The sequence below is a fragment of the Equus przewalskii genome, chromosome 12, assembly GCF_037783145.1.
Source record: "Equus przewalskii isolate Varuska chromosome 12, EquPr2, whole genome shotgun sequence".
Lineage (NCBI taxonomy): Eukaryota > Metazoa > Chordata > Mammalia > Perissodactyla > Equidae > Equus > Equus przewalskii.
The window spans coordinates 7,932,877-7,949,540 of NC_091842.1; the positions used below are offsets into that span (position 1 = coordinate 7,932,877).

The window sequence follows — 16,664 nt, forward strand, 5'->3', positions numbered from 1 at the left end:
AGTTTTTCCAAGTTTTTTTTTAAAGATTGGCCCAGAGCTAACATCTGTTGCCAATCTTTTTATTTTTCCTTCTGTCTCCCCAAAGCCCCCAAGTACATAGTTCTATCTCCTAGTTGTAGGTCCTTGTAGTTCTTCCGTGTGGGACACCACCTCAGCATGGCTTGATGAGTGGTGCTAGGTCTGTGCCCCGGATCTGAACCTGCGAAACCCTGGGCCTCCGAAGCAGAGCGCATAGACCTAACCACTTGGCCACGGGACTGGCCCCTCCAAGTTTTTAAAATGTGTAATAAGGATTTTTCCAGGATACTTAGTATGATTTTTGGCAGTTAAAACTACTTAACAGTGGAAACATCTCCCAGCATACACCTGTTCTCATAATAGTTCTTCACACTCTGTTTTGTTTTCTTAAGGAGCTGCCTTCTTATTTGTTGACTTCTTGTTTGATTTAGAGCCACATTGGTTTTCACCCTCTAATCTGGCAGAGTAGAACCTTACTCTAGATAGAAGCTTCAGCTGTACCATTTTCTTGTTCACGTGTGTTTGCATCATTGGTGTTTCTTCTAATTGTAGTTTCTCTGGAAGAATCTTTAAAGCTGCTTGTCTCTCTTTTTTTCTGAGATATAATTGACAGAACATTATATTAGTTTCAGGTATACAACATAGTGATTTGATGGTTGTATATATTGCGAAATGATCACCACACTAAGTCAATATCCATCACCATAGTTACAAATTTTTTTTCTTGTGATGAGAACTTCTAGAATCTTTTCTCTTAGCAACTTTCAAATATCCAATACAGTATTAGTAACTATAGTAACCATGCTGTGCATTACATCCCCACAACTTATTTATCTTATAACTGGAAGTTTGTGTCATTTGTCCCCCTTCACCCATTCCACCCACCCCCCATGCTTGTCTCTTTTAGGAAGGCCATTAGTTAAGGCTGGATAAAAATAATCCATTATTTCCGTTAAGTGTTCTCAGGTAAATTGGGAAACACCACAGTACCTAAAAGTGAACGAGTGAATGAGGGCATCTCTGTACGGGAGGGAGGGGCCTCCCACTCTTCCTTTGGGATGTATCATACACCCTGTGTGACATGGGGCAGTTCAACATGTAGACCAAGTGAGGTTGTTCGTGTCAATTTGTACATAAAATATGCTTAATTTCTCTAATGCTTACAATATAAATAGGCATTCTGACGTTTTCTTTCTGTACCCAAGGTAGATCATCTTGTGCTTTGAAGACCACAGCTTTAGACTGACTAAGGCACCTATAGAAATAATAGAAATAGGGGCTGTCCCCGTGGCCGAGTGGTTAAGTTCGCGCGCTCTGCTGCAGGCGGCCCAGCGTTTCGTTGGTTCAAATCCTGGGCGCGGACATGGCACTGCTCATCAGACCACGCTGAGGCAGCGTCCCACATGCCACAACTAGAAGGACCCACAATGAAGAATATACAACTATGTACCGGGGGGCTTTGGGGAGAAAAGGGAAAAAATAAAATCTTTAAAAAAAAGAAGAAATAATAGAAGTAGCCAGGTGGTAGATTGGCAAGGGCAGGACTTCAAATTTGGCTTGAATGTTGACTCCACCGGGTAGGTAACCACCTGCTAGCGAGCAAATGAAGTTATCTAAGCTTCAGTCACGTCATCTGTAAAGTGGTACTAGCACTTGTGCCCACCTGCTGGGGTTATTGTGGCAGGATATGCCATTTTGCGTGCCCTGTGTGGAGCCTGGTGCCTGGCACCCTGCTGACCTTCAGCTCTCCTGGGCTAAGCAGTTTAAACACCTGATGTCACAACCTGCTGTCCTCCTGGAGGTAAGGTGCTCAGACTCGACAAACACCCTGAGGGTGGAATTCGCCTGTTGGAGGTTTCTGTTTGCAAGCCTTAATATACAGAGTGACAGTGAAAAACAAAGTGACAGTGAAAACAGTGCAGCCCTGAGGCTTTTTTTCCCCCTTTACTGTTCAGAGGCATTCTTAGCGCCTTGATGTGAAGCCTTGTATGAAGGGTTAGCAGCACAGTTCACTTTTCATAAAGGTGCTAATAACTTTTTTCAATACCTCAGGAATAGTGCAGAAACAAGTACCAGAAACATCTCCTAGGACAGAAAGGAGAGCACAGACCCTATTTGGATCAAGTCGGTTCCCCGAGCCTGAACGATGACTGCTGAATCAAGGGAAGCCACGGGTCTCTCCCCCCAGGCTGCCCAGGAGAAGGATGGCATTGTCATAGTGAAGGTGGAAGAGGAAGATGAGGAGGACCACATGTGGGGGCAGGATTCCAGCCTGCAGGACACCCCTCCTCCTGACCCGGAGATATTCCGCCAACGTTTCAGGCACTTCTGTTACCAGAACACTTTTGGGCCTCGAGAGGCTCTGAGTCGACTGAAAGAACTTTGTCATCAGTGGCTACGACCAGAGATAAACACCAAGGAGCAGATTCTGGAGCTGCTCGTGCTGGAGCAGTTCCTTTCCATTCTGCCCAAGGAGCTCCAGGTCTGGCTGCAGGAGTACCGTCCCGATAGTGGGGAGGAGGCTGTGACCCTTCTGGAAGATTTGGAGCTTGATTTATCAGGACAGCAGGTAAGAAGGAGTGGAACCTATTGTATGTGAGCAGCACGTGGACTTTGAGACTGGAACAAAGAGAAAGTTACTCATTTAAATCTAGTGTGAGTAGTCTTTGTGGTGGTTATTCTCTCAGCTCGGTTTGGATATTAAAAAGTATTCTGGCCTTCTCCCCACTGCATCCACTGGTATACGTAATGGTTTTTCCATTTGTTTAAATTCCTGTTAAAATACGATTTACCCGTGAGCCCAACCTGTTTGTCCCTCAGGTCCCAGGTCAAGTTCATGGACCTGAGATGCTCGCAAGGGGGATGGTGCCTCTGGATCCAGTACAGGAGTCCTCGAGCTTTGACCTTCATCCTGAAGCTGCCCAGTCCCATTTCAAGCATTCATCTCGGAAACCCCGCCTCTTACAGTCACGAGGTAAGAAGCAAATCTTCATGTGGGAGAAAGAGGCAGACTGTTTCGGGTGGGTGTGCCCTCTCTGTGTTGCTAAGTGCCTGTAATAAAGAAGCATGCTGTTTTTATCATTATACATGGTTGTCATCATTATTAAACATGAAGAGAAATATAACTTACAGACGAATCTCAGGAGTCAAATGTTACTAACGAGTTACATGAAATGTGCATAGTGAACTTGAGTGGACATTACATTATTTACTGAATTGTCAGCATTCTGGATGTCTAGCAGATTTTTTTTTATAGGAAAGTGCTGGGAAGAGATGATATATTTTCAGCCTGGGTTTTGAAACACCCTAGTATGTCATAAATTATGTTAAAAAAGGATCATCTTTAAAATTCACTTTATTAGGGCCGGCCTGGTGGCTCAGCAGTTAAATGCACACGTTCCCCTTCGGCAGCCCGGGGTTCACCGGTTCAGATCCCAGGTGCGGACATGGCACCGCTTGGCAAGTGGTAGATGTCCCACATAGAAAGTAGAGGAAGGTGGGCATGGATGTTAACTCAGGGCCAGTCTTCCTCAGCTAAAAGAGGAGGATTGGCAGCAGATGTTAGCTCAGGGCTAATCTTCCTCAAAAAAAAAAAAATTTTTCCTTCCAAAAGAAAAATTTATTTTATTTAAAATGTATAAAAATATTCTGTAACTTCGCTCTTCTAGGTTTCTTTTAGAAATTTCAAACAATGGAAAAATATTTTGTTTTTGGGTGAGGAACATGATGGGGAAGAAAATCACTTCAGGGTCATATAAATAAAACTCAGTTTTAATTTTTTTTCCTTTGAGGGACTTTTAACAATATCTTTATCCAGTTTTAAAATCAAAGTAGGTGCATAGGATATCAGTATAAACAATAACATGCTAAAATTATAGTTGTCCAAGAAGAGTTGATAAAGGCACATTCCTTAGCCAGTGTGTCTATTTGTGATGACATTTGGGGTAGGAATATTAGCACTTAAGGAAGCATTCTTGTCTGTATATCCTGGAGGATAGCCAGCATTCACGTGCTGGAGAAATCCACATATACCAATGCACTGTGATGTCATCCACCACTGTCCACCCAACCCCTTCCAGGGATTGCAGGGTCTCTCTACACTCCACAGGGGAAAATCAGGAAATTGAGGAGGATATTCATGGTTTTAAGTGCCAGATTAGAGCTTCAGGTTGCCAGAATTAGTTTCAGAGACCCTGGTACATACACTTATTACTTAGTACAGAGTTCCTCAACGAATTGAGGCATACACACTCATTCTTAATTTCTTCTTTGTGCGCTTCGTCTTCCGGAGTGCTCCTAACTGTCAGAAAGTTGAAGTGCTGGGTACTCGATCTTTTTGTACATTTTACTTAGCTTGTCTTATTATTGTAAGTTCTGAAATAGGTGCAAGGTTTAGTAATTCAGTTTCAAATTCATTTCCCTAATATCTTTGCGGCTCAGTAACATTACCTGTTTAGCAGTAACATTTCCAAATCTATTATTACTTGGCAAGGGAGGATTTCAATTTCGCACTTGAAAATTGTTCTGCTTGCTCTTACACACTGCAATTAGTGTGATCATTCGCTATGTTATAGATGTCTGGTTAGATGAGTGTCAACCCAGGCCTTTGTACTCTTGTAAATGTCTTGTCAACATTTGAACCGTGTATACATTTTATCAAAAAACTCTTTGGTTCAGTGAGAGAGAAAAGTAGAGGGATGGAAATGGAAAAACTTACCCAGAAGTAAGATGATCCCCTTCTTACCCTGTTTTTCAAGATCCTACAGCTAAAGATTTTTAAAGCCGTGGTGTGTTTTTCACAACTAAATGGGATTCTCGTGTCCTGGTACTGTTCCTTAGACTGGAGAAAATTAAATTATGACCCAGACTTGAATCATGGGCTAAATGTTACCCACTTCTGTAGCTGAGAATAGGAACCTGGGTTCTGGTTCTGGTTCTGGTTCTGCCATTCTTAACTGTGTGACATTAGACGAGTCATTTACCCTCTCAGGACTTCAGTTTCCTCAGGGCTTCAGTTTCCCCTTTAAAATAAAGGGGTTGGACCAGGTGATTTTAAGGACCCTTATATGATTCCTTGTGACTCTTGCTTAAGACTAGAAGTCTTGGAAACGTAGAGGTCACGGTTTTTCTTCATGTTCTCTGTGGTTATCTATTCTGTAGTTGAACGTTGAATATCAAGCATGCTGGTGCAGGAAAGAGAGTGCCCCTGGGCCCTTCTTCGAGGGGAGGCCCAGAGCAGAGCTGGTTTTACTCACAGCTCCTTTCTCCTCCCTCAGCTCTCCCTGCCACCCACGTTCCTGCCCCTCATAATGAGGGGAGTCCCCGAGACCAGGCGATGGCATCTGCACTATTCACGGCAGATTCCCAGGTGAGCTGTGGGCCCCTCTGCCCTCCTGAGTCCCTCGTATCTGCCTCTCTTCTGGAGCTCTTTTAGCAGTCTCCACTCAGGACACTCACTCTTGATGCCCCTGCCCACAGAGCAGCCTCACTCCCCCCTCCATGCACCAGAGCCTGGCATGGTCACCTTTTCTTTCCCAGCATCCTGTAGGTTTGTAGTCAACTCTGTCCATGACTCCAGGTTTGGGCAGTGGGATTGTCCCTGAGCTTCGGGAGAACTGAGTGTGGGGATCTCATTATTTCAGGCAATGGTGAAGATCGAGGACATGGCCGTGTCCCTCATCCTGGAGGAATGGGGATGTCAGAACCTGGCTCGGAGGAATCTCAATAGGGACAACAGGCAGGAGAATTATGGGAACGTGTTTTCCCAGGGTAAGACTGATGCAGGATTATTGTCTGATAAGATTGTTTTGCCTGTTTTCTTGTTAGTTGTGGGATCTCTGATGTGTTCAGTTGAGTGTTAACCAGGATTTAGAGACCACTGAGCCCCTTTCTTCAGACCAGATAGAGAATCAGAACATTTGTGTTCATTTAACCCCAAAAGCCTGGTGCTTTGACTCCCTGATTCCAGGTGGATTTTTTCCCTCTAGGTAGTTTTTGCTATTTGAAGTCAGAAATACTCTTGCGTTCTTGTCCTTACCTCTTCAGCCACTCCGTTACCTGGGAGGATTCTTCTCCACTCCTCAGGGGTTAGTTTAGGCGCCTCTGTCGGGGCATCTGACAGTATCTGTATTTCCTGGTATAAAGGGCCAGGTGAGAACTGATCATCTCTCTAACCGTAATCCGGGACCATGCTCCTGAACCTACCAACATCCTTCCATGGACTCTGTGTCTTCTTCCATCCAGTGAGCACTGCTCCGCGACAGCTTTATATAATTCCGTGAACCTGCACCCACGCCTCCCTCATGATCGGGATTCCCAGTGTCAAAACTAATGGGGATCTTTGAAGAGCTGTGGCTCCTGGGTGTGTAATAAGAATGAAGAAGGTCTATGAGGCACCACAATTGACAGACGTTCCCATTTGTCTCTGCTAGATCTCAGCCCCTGGGAGATAGACCGCAAAGCAGCTCTCAAAGGAGTCCTACCACGGGGAAGTCCACAGTGAGACTTCTGCCTGGGGAGGGCAGAGGGAGGGTGGATGAAGGGAAACCTTGAAGAAAGACAGGGTGTTAGCAAAGAAACGTCAGGTTTCGTTTTGAGCCATAGGAGTAACTGGGGTTTATGGTTTCTTGGTAACTGCCCTTTGGACTAGATGAAAGTTAAGCCAAAGAACTGATCTGTATTTATGAGCTGGGTATTGCTTACTCTGCAATAGCTTTTAAAAAAAGACATTGGGAATAGTCTGGGAATTATCTAGACCGTCAGGAGCTTGGCTTGGAATTCAAAAGAAGTGGACCGATTTCCTCTTCCTTAAAATTGGTTCAGTATTTATGGTAATTTCATCACTCAAGTCACGGGCGGGCCTGGTGGCGCAGTGGTCAAGTGCTCACATTCCACTTCGGCAGCCCGGGTTTCGCCTGTTCAGATCCTGGGTGCAGACATGGCACCGCTTGATAAGCCATGCTGTAGTAGGCATCCCACATATAAAGTAGAGGAAGATGGTCATGGATGTTAGCTCAGGGCCAGTCTTCCTCGGCAAAAAGAGGAGGATTAGCAGCAGATGTTAGCTCAAGGCTGATCTTCCTCAAAAAAAAATTTAAAAAAAAAGCCGGTGCATCACTCAAGTCAGGAGTTAGATAGTATTTAGCTCCCTCAGTAGCTGCATTCAGGGGCCTCTTGGGATGGTACAGACCTACCTGGAGAGGTTTCTGAAGGCCAAGTAAAAAAAAAAGTAGAATTAGGATATTTTTGTTTTATTCCTAGACAAATGTAAACACATGTAAAATATTGTGTGTTTATTGAAGAATTTTCAGTCTCTACTTAGAAAACAAAGTGACACACAGAATGTAGCAGGCTACAGCAAAAATATATTCCAGCATTTAATATGTGATTGCTGAAATGAGAGGATCAGCTCTGCATTTGTAAAATTTTGTTTTCTTCTGTTATCTCCATGCCTGTCTCCAGCATTGTTTTCGGTTTCTTTTCTGTTAGCAATTATTCTCAGTTGTCTGTCAGTGAAGGATTTAATTATGTTTACTAATGCCCCACCCAGCTTCTTCGCCCTCGTCTCTCCTGGTTGAGCACTGGCAGCTCTCTGCTGTCCCCCATGGTGAAGAGAAATTATTTCCTTTGTCTGAAGGTCCTTATAACTGCTAAGTTCGGAGCTCCTTGTTTTTCCCATTAACCATGACCTTATTGATAAAAGTTTCACATAATTGGAGGAGTATTCACTTTTCCTTTATTAACTGTGTTCCTTTCTTTCTGCTAATACCACTTAATATTTTCTGGGAAAGATCTATCCATTGTTTTTGTTTTTAACTCATAAATGCTTGCATTAGAAATGAAATACGATTTTTTAAATGTATATTCCTTCAAATTAGCTATCAGGTACCCAACAGTAGAACTGTGAATTATGACCTCTCATGTTAATTCTGCCTCCCTTCCTTCCTTTACTGGTTCTGACCCCTCTGCTCATTCCCCAGCATGGCTGTTCATTCCCGTCCCCTCTGCACACTCCCTTTGTTGTCCTCTCCACTCTTTGCGTGCCCTCTCACTTCCCAGCTCTACTCCCTGCTGTCCCTATTTTTTTTCCTTATTTTTCTCCTACTTTATCTCTGATTAATATTATGAGGTCATTTTGCAGGCATGTAGAAGCTTTCTGAAAAACACTGTCAGCTGATTATATTGAAAAGAAAAAGACGCTATTTGTATTTTCTATTTATTGTGTCAGGTTGTGAAAACAGGAATGAGAATGAGGAGTCAACCTCAAAGGCTGAAATTGCAGAAGACTCAGCATCACGTGGGGAGACAACAGGAAGATTCCAGAAAGATTTTGGAGAAAAACGTGAACAGCAGGGCAGAATAGCAGAAAGGCAGCTAAGAAACCCTGAGGAGAAAACTGGAAAAGAAAAGAAAGATTCAGGGCCAGCTACAGTCAAGGAAAAAAAACCCACCACGGGAGAGAGAGGTCCAAGGGAGAAGGGTAAAGGATTGGGAAGAAGCTTCAGTTTGAGCTCAAACTTTAACACCCCTGAGGAAGTTCCGACAGGAGCCAAGTCTCATAGGTGTGATGAATGTGGTAAATGCTTCACAAGGAGTTCAAGCCTTATTCGCCATAAAATAATCCACACTGGAGAAAAGCCCTATGAATGTAGTGAGTGTGGGAAAGCCTTCAGTCTTAACTCAAACCTTGTCCTCCATCAGAGAATCCACACAGGAGAGAAACCTCATGAATGTAACGAGTGTGGCAAAGCCTTCAGTCATAGTTCAAATCTCATTCTACATCAGCGAATCCACTCCGGAGAGAAACCTTACGAATGTAATGAGTGTGGGAAGGCCTTCAGCCAGAGCTCAGACCTCACTAAACATCAGAGGATCCACACAGGGGAAAAGCCCTATGAATGTAGCGAGTGTGGAAAAGCTTTCAACCGAAACTCATACCTTATTCTGCACCGGAGGATTCACACCCGAGAAAAGCCCTATAAGTGCACTAAGTGCGGCAAGGCCTTCACCCGGAGCTCGACGCTCACTCTGCACCACAGAATCCACACCAGAGAGCGCGCCTCCGAGTACAGCCCGGCCTCCCTCGATGCATTTGGAGCGTTCCTGAAAAGCTGTGTGTAAAGCAAAAGTTTGTCAACAAGCCATTTCCCCCTTTCGTTTCTAAAATTATCTCAGAGATGTGTGCCCGTGGAGGGGAAAGAAACAGATTCAACAGATTTAAAAAAATCACACTAAGGATCCTTGTAGTTACATCAGCAGTGTTTTGCCTTCGCAGTCTGTGGGCATCTAGTTCTTCCACACAGCCCCTGCAGGGGAAAGCTAGTCCTGGATAATCGACATGCTATTTCCACACGAGATGAAAGCACACACACTAAAATGTCAAGCTTTTCAGTAATGAGGATACCTCTAAGGCGCTATTGGACTCTCAGCAACCATAATATATGATTGAAAGATTAAGATTGGCTCTGAAAATGATACCAAGGTTAAAAAGCTGCTTGCTGCAAACAAGCCCTGCCTGGCCGCCATCTGGCTGTACCTTATTTCTCAAAAAAGAGGAACAGTTAAAAAACAAAAACTCCATTGGGACATGCTGCTCAAACTAGTTATATATACAGTAAGTTATATATATGATCACTGGTAGCCTACCAAAGCTATGGAAATCGAGGACTGTGCTGATGAGTATTAAACCAAAGATTTCTGTCTCTTCCTGAAAGAGAGAGTACGTGCACCAGTCTACAGTTCCAAAGGACTGCAACACATGTAGATGGTTCTATCCTCATCACTGAGAGAAATTCTACTGAAATGGCAACAATGATTCAAAACACTTCTCTCCCTTCTAGAAATCCCTAAAGCACTATCGCACTCCTAAATGCATTTCTCCACAAGTTAGCACTTGATTGTACACTCTCTTCTAATCCTTCATGGTTTTGTGTCTGAAAGTTTTCATCACCCCCCAAAAGAGATGCTTCCATTGTCAAGGGATGTGTTTATATCCCCCACAGCACTGGACACAGTGCTGAACGCAGAAGAGACACTCATTCTGCCTGACTTCCAACAGGACTTTTGCATTTATGATAAAGCCCTGTGAGTCATGAGTACCTGAAGTGTAGTAGCCTGACCCAGCTTTTGAAGAGGACCTTCAGAGCCTGAGGCATGCTAACCCTCAAGGGTCTGATGCTATTTTTGTCCTAAATATAAAAGAAAGGTGCTGGTTGGCTGCGTGCATAGACTTTCTAAACATGGATCGGTGAGTGAGTACCATGGAATGTCAGAAATGACTCTGTTGTCGTCATCTTAAAGAAGAAAACTATGAACACTTACTAAGGCCATTTCTTGACATCTTTCTACGGTAAAGATCTTAGCCAGAGTTCTCTTCAGTCAGCAGCTGAACAACCTGATGATTTGGGCACTTTCTGAATCATTTGTAACTTTACATAATATAGTTCAGAAGATGTGATTTTTGTTGCTTTTTCAGAAAAAGGAAAGTTGCAGGGAGCATTTTTTCCCCACACTTTCCAGAAACTTTGCAAAAGCATTTGACATCGTTAGCTGGCAGTTACTAAACACGTTGTTGCTCTGTGAAGTTCACCAACACGCTAGGATGTGGTTAACTGTATCGTAGTCATACTGCAAGGGTCTTTTCTGCTTCTCATCACTAAAGACTGAGGTGAGGTTATGAAACTTTGAGCTTTTCCATCATCTGCGCAGGAGGATGCAATTGGCTGCCTCAAAACTAGTGACAGAGACTGGTTTGGGATACACATACAGGAGACCCAAGTATCATGCGCTCCACGGGTACTCATTAGGGACTTGGGTAGAGATGACTGCTCATGAGAGCACGCAAATGATTGTGGACAGCTCTGTAGAAACTTAGAAACATAGGCTAAGACCAAACCTGAAGACTCCCCATAATGGGAGAACCCCACATAGAGTTTGAGGTCTCCCATCGAGAAACAGAACTGAAACTAGATTTCAGCAGTTGTTCACTAAACAGGAACCAGCTCCTCATGGGAGACAGCATGGCTTTATGGGGAGCCAGCGGGATCGGAGCAGCTGTGGCCTCAGCTCCAGACTAAACTACAGTTCTGCACAGCAGTAATTCTTTTTTTTGGCTTGGCTTTACTACTTGGACCAACCACAACTTCCCTGTAGCTTCGAAGCAGTTTCATCATGTTGCGTGGGGAAACTTCAAGGAAGTCAGCTGCTGACCAGAATGTTCCTATCCATCCAGTTTAAGAAAAACAGACGAGATACTCCCAAAGAGTTTATGTAAGTAACTCTTTACAGTAAAGTGAAGGTAGAAAAAAATGCTTTCAGGATTTTCTTCAAAGAGCGAGCCGCAGCGATGATTGCATAGAACAACCGCTGGTGCTTTTGAGCTACGACTTTGGCTGCTGGGAAGCAACTGAAGGCAGTGAGGTACTTACCTCCAGGCACTGATCAAAGCACTGACTGTTCTTAAGAGGGAAAGAACTTTGCTCGGTTCCAGGTGGGCCTTTTTCAACCGCAACTACATGCTGGCGTAAGTCAGCCATCATTTTTGTTTTTTTTTTAAGTGGAAGTTAAATATAACCTGAGCCCCCACATTTAATTCCCGTTTTACTGGGACAGTGTGCTGACTATGTGTGGTTGCCCCTGGGGTTGCTTCAGATCTTCAGCCTTGAAGCAGCTGTTTGAAGATATGTTTTCTGAAGAAAACGGGTTACAGCTGTTTATTAAAGCTTATTTGCATTGCATTCCTTTACCTGCTGCTCAGTGCAGAGTGTAATTGGGTCATGGTCAAACAGGCTTACATCATCTAATTAGTGCTCAGGATAGTCACTCGAAAGTTCTTGACTGGCTGAAGTCTGTCAACAGTTTAAGTACTCTACAGTTAACCATTAGCATGCTAGTTGACCTAATGGAAGTTTTTGAAGGGTTTTTAAAAATATACCTTAACCTTGCCAGGAAGAGAGGTAAAATTCTTCAGGTTGTGGGGTATTTGTTTCTACTCCAGCCTGGCAGTCAAGGCTAAAGCCTGAATACAGATGCGTGAGGCATCTTGATATGTAAGGCACTTAGTTTTTTATTAAAGGCATAAAGGTGAAACTGTGCTAAATATGTACAGAGAGGACGACGTGTTTGATATGTGAGACAGTTCACATCTTAACATATATCAGAGAATTCATTCCAGAAAGGAACCTCTTGAATGTGATAAATATGGCAAAGCCTTTAATCACATCTCAGCCCTTAGCGTCAGAAAGCTTACACTGTAAATAAACTTTACTAACATTATATGTGAGGAAAACTTTCACGTATAGCACTCGTTGCTTTGGACAGAAAATGAATTCCGTCAGTACGTTCCAGTCATATAACGAATTTCAGAAACACTGCAGAGGAAACTCAATCTTAACTCCAGAGGATCCGCAGAAGAAAACAATGTGGGGAAATGCTAAAGAAATAGCAAAATGTGCTTCTTACAAAAATTGTTAATGTTGGGTACTTCTATATATTTTGTATGACCATGATGTCAGTGTCTTGTGTTTTGTACCTCCAGCCCCTGTTGTTATTCTGTATATTCTCTGTAAACAGATAGTGTATTTTATTTTAATCTATTTGACAGAACACATCACTCCAAGAGAGCAAAGTTTTGGAGTGAGTAGTGAAAAAGTCAATGTGGTTATAGACAAAAAATCAGTTCACAGAACTGAGGAGGAGGAAAATGAGAAAAAATTTCCGTAGTTTGGTGCTTATCAGATCTGGAGAGGAGGGTAGTCGATTGTTAGGAGAGACAAGTTCATAGGGCACTCAAATGGAACAATTCCTGTAAACATCTGTAGCTTCCTGAGAGTTTTCTCTTCAAAGCCAGGAATTTAACCTCTTAGCTGCCAGATCACCATTTCAAACAAAGAGAACAGGTTCTCAGAGCTTGTCTGGGGAGAAGGAGGGTCTTCTCCATGAATCTAGAGGAGGGAGTATACTGGAAAGGCCAGTGGGACCACTTAACTTGACCGGATTCTGTAAACCATAGTCCTGCTTCCCCCACTAACTCTTAAATCCTTATGCTTAGAAATTTTGGGATAGGGAAACACCAAGGTGAACTCTTTCCTGGAAAATAGGCACAGATGCCTCCAGTTCCTGGCATTACAGAAAGTTTTCCTGATAAGGCTTGAGAAGCATTTTGCAATATTCCCTTGTTTGTGCTCCTGCGTGCCTTCCCTGCTCCCATTTCTTCCCCGGTTTATGATGATTAGGAGAGAGGACTTGTGAAGATTCATAGCTGTGAAAGAATTCTTTTCTAGTTTTTATCCTAGAATTGATCACCTTTTATTGCAGGGTCTGGTCATCCTGATGTACGCATCTAAAGCTAGCTAACCAGGTTCATCCTGCCACCTCCTGGAAGGTTCGTTGTGTGAATTGGAGTAACAGTGTTAAAACGTAATCAGACAGTGACCACAGTACTTGCCAGGGGAGCTGTATTTTTGTGTGTCCCACTCTGAGCAACTTCTCAGAAATGTTTATGAGGGGGCTGGGGTTCTCCATCTGGGAAACCAAATGAGGGTCTACAGATTGCCCAGTGAAATACAGAATCAGAAAAAAGGAAATTAAGTGGTATAAATAGGTCTTTTCATAGAAGTTAGAGTAGATTTTTATTTCAACTACTACTGGAGAATTTAATAAAAAGCATTATTTGAAAAATTTTCGTAACAGATTTATGTTTCATTTTTATTTTTTTTTTTTTTTTTTTTTTTTTAAAGATTTTATTTTTTCCTTTTTTTCCCCAAAGCCCCCCGGTACATAGTTGTGTATTCTTCGTTGTGGGTTCTTCTAGTTGTGGCATGTGGGACGCTGCCTCAGCGTGGTCTGATGAGCAGTGCCATGTCCGCGCCCAGGATTCGAACCAACGAAACACTGGGCCGCCTGCAGCGGAGCGCGCGAACTTAACCACTCGGCCACGGGGCCAGCCCCTTATGTTTCATTTTTAGAATGAACACACTTGCACATTTAAAAGCAGTTACTTATTTTGCTATTCAAATTAATTTTTTATTCTATCTAAAAATGAAATTATCTGTTTTACTTTTCAAAGCATTGTGAAACAAACTTGAAGTTATATGGAGGTAAGCCATCTCCAATTCTGCAGGTCAAACAGAAGTTTGGGAAATACTTCGGACATCTCATAATACAGAATGTCTTAACATGAGAACTTAGTTTCATGTTGTCTGGTTCTGTTTAATAGTGGATACCACAAACCAAGTTTTTCTCATCCTAAAACAGCGGAAGGTAAAGAGTGGGCATTAGGTTGACTTCTAAACAATGGTCTGCTGTGATTTTAACAGCTTTTTTTTTTTTTAATCTTTGAGATTCTCACCTCCATTTACTAAAGAATCATGAAGTATTTACACAGTAATCAGCAAAGTTAATTGGTCTTGAAATTACATTTTATCCCTTCAGCAAGCACTCATTAAGCAGTGAGGCTGAGTGTTTTAAGAATGAAATCTGTGAGTGATTGAAAGGTGGGATTGAAACTCGGATTTCATTCCAGTTTCAGATTTAGGTTTTAAGTTCCTTTGGTCCAGGGAAGGGACTAGGCAACCCCAGTCGCCCCAAATCTCTGTCAGTTTGTCTCCCGACGAGGTCAGGTGTTTTATGAAGGAGCGAGGGGAGGAGGTTTTTAACAGCGCCTGCTCCCAGCTGAGGAGGAATAGTGCCGACGACGCCTGGCGGAGGGAGAGGAGAGAAACTTGGGGATGTGTTGCGTCAGTGCTCGCTCGCCTTCCTCCTCAGCTCAACCACTTAGCAGCTGAAGGAAGGTTTCAGTCCGGCGGAGCGTGTTAGACTGAGATACTTCTGCTGGTAGGCGGGGTTCTTACGTGAAAGCAAATACGTGAGGGGGGCGGGGTGGGAGGAAGCCGATTGTGATTATGCAGGAAAATCTTGTTCTAAAAATCTATGAGTTTAGGGGTAAAGGGTGATATGCAAGCAAAATCAGTAATTATTTTAAAATGAACATATGTATTTTTATTAACTTTTAGTTAAATATAGATTATTACAACCAACTCGACATGATAAGCCTAAATCTATATAGAGAGCTAACTCAGGCATTGTCTTGTTTATCTGTAGACTGGATAAAACAACCCTTTCCTGTTGTGTCAGTTCCTAGTTTCTTAGTTTAGAATAAATTAGACCAAAAGAAGAAACTCGCTTGTCTTTAAATACCTGCAGAATTAAGTTATTGCTGTTAAAACCTGGCCTTTTCATTTTGCTAGTCTTGGAAGAGTCCAGATGCTTGGTAGATGTTCAGTAAGTGATTTTAAATTAAATTTGTTCATTTAAAATCCTCATTAACTTTTCTAGAAAGGCTTCTTTCAATAAATAATGGAATCTTAGAGGAAAAGTGGTTTGTTTTTTTAGAAACTAAGGAACTCCTCCACTGAAAATAATCATTTGAAACCTTGATTGAGGATTAAAGTTTCAATCATGAGACATGGCAGCAAAAAGAAATTTATATGCATTTATAGTCAATGGTCCATTTTAGGAGGCCGGTGGTGTCTGACAAATGCTAGAGTAGTGAGGTTGGGGAAGGAAATTGTGGGGATTTGTAATAAATATTCTCTTTATGTTGTTTCTCTTCTGGGTCATGGTAAAACAATAAATTATCATCTCTAGGTGGCAGTATTTGTGGCGCTTGGTTTTTTTTGTCATCCTTGGTTGTGTAAATACACATGTTTTGGGTAAAGAAAAAAGTGTGATTTCGAAGTTAAAAACTGGAACTGTGACCCACAAACAATCCTCACACACATGAACATGTTCTGAGTAATTTCACAGAGCTCTGTATGAAACACCACCTTAGAGCTCCAGGTAGCTTCTTGGAAAGAAGGCAAGAGGGTGAAAAACCGTGAAACAAAGTAGCTTTTTAATGATCCCCCCAAACAATTTTCTTATAAGTTGGAACCATTAAAATAACCTTTGACCAATTTATGAAACTTAGAAAACTGAACATCCTAAGGGTAGGTGCAGCATGCAATCAATAGTTGAGACCTTCAAACTATGACCTCTAACCTGATAACCTTGTTTTGTCACTGCATGATATATTGAGACAAATTCTATTTGATTTTTTTTTACTTTGTCTCATTTAAATAATTGACTTATTCATCCTTTTCAGAAACCAGAATAGAGGTGCAAAGTGTTCTGTTTTCCTGCATGCTTCAGTTTCAGAATCCTTAAGGTATTTAATACTACCCCCTGCCCTGCTTGCTTTCCAAGGTTATGGCGGAATAAGCAAATTTTTTCTAAAGTAAATAAAAGGTGGCACATGTGAAAAAAACATGTATTTTTACTTGGGTATCTTCACATCCAAATCCCTGTTCAGGGGATCTTCACCCTATCCTGTCCACCTGTCTCAGCCTGTGTTCCCCACAGAGCAGAAACAGGTGAGGGCTTGTGTGCAGATGATTTACTTAAGGAAATGATTCCAGAGAACAGAAGTGAGGGACAGGGTAGTCAAGAACAGGAAGAAATCCAGTAGTTTATTGGACTTGGTCACTGCTATGGACAGTGGGTCTTGTGAGAGATTCTTATCCCAAGTTAATAAAGGCTTGGACACGGAGACGACGAGCCTTCCAGCGCCAATGTATAGACAAGAGCCCTAGGAGTGACAAGGGTCAGGG

The 16,664-nt window shown here is 42.6% G+C and overlaps 1 protein-coding gene across 1 annotated transcript in view; it reads left to right on the forward strand.

The window, feature by feature from the left end:
* ZSCAN21 (zinc finger and SCAN domain containing 21) overlaps positions 1-16,664 on the forward strand; it is a 42,547-nt gene that overhangs the window by 6,363 nt on the left and 19,520 nt on the right. Inside the window, exons 2-6 of the mRNA XM_008536548.2 lie at positions 2,071-2,587; positions 2,839-2,992; positions 5,295-5,386; positions 5,661-5,787; positions 8,246-9,083. Of these exons, the coding sequence (XP_008534770.2) occupies positions 2,165-2,587; positions 2,839-2,992; positions 5,295-5,386; positions 5,661-5,787; positions 8,246-9,083 (1,634 nt within the window). The 5' untranslated portion in view covers positions 2,071-2,164. The remainder of the gene's footprint in view (positions 1-2,070; positions 2,588-2,838; positions 2,993-5,294; positions 5,387-5,660; positions 5,788-8,245; positions 9,084-16,664) is intronic.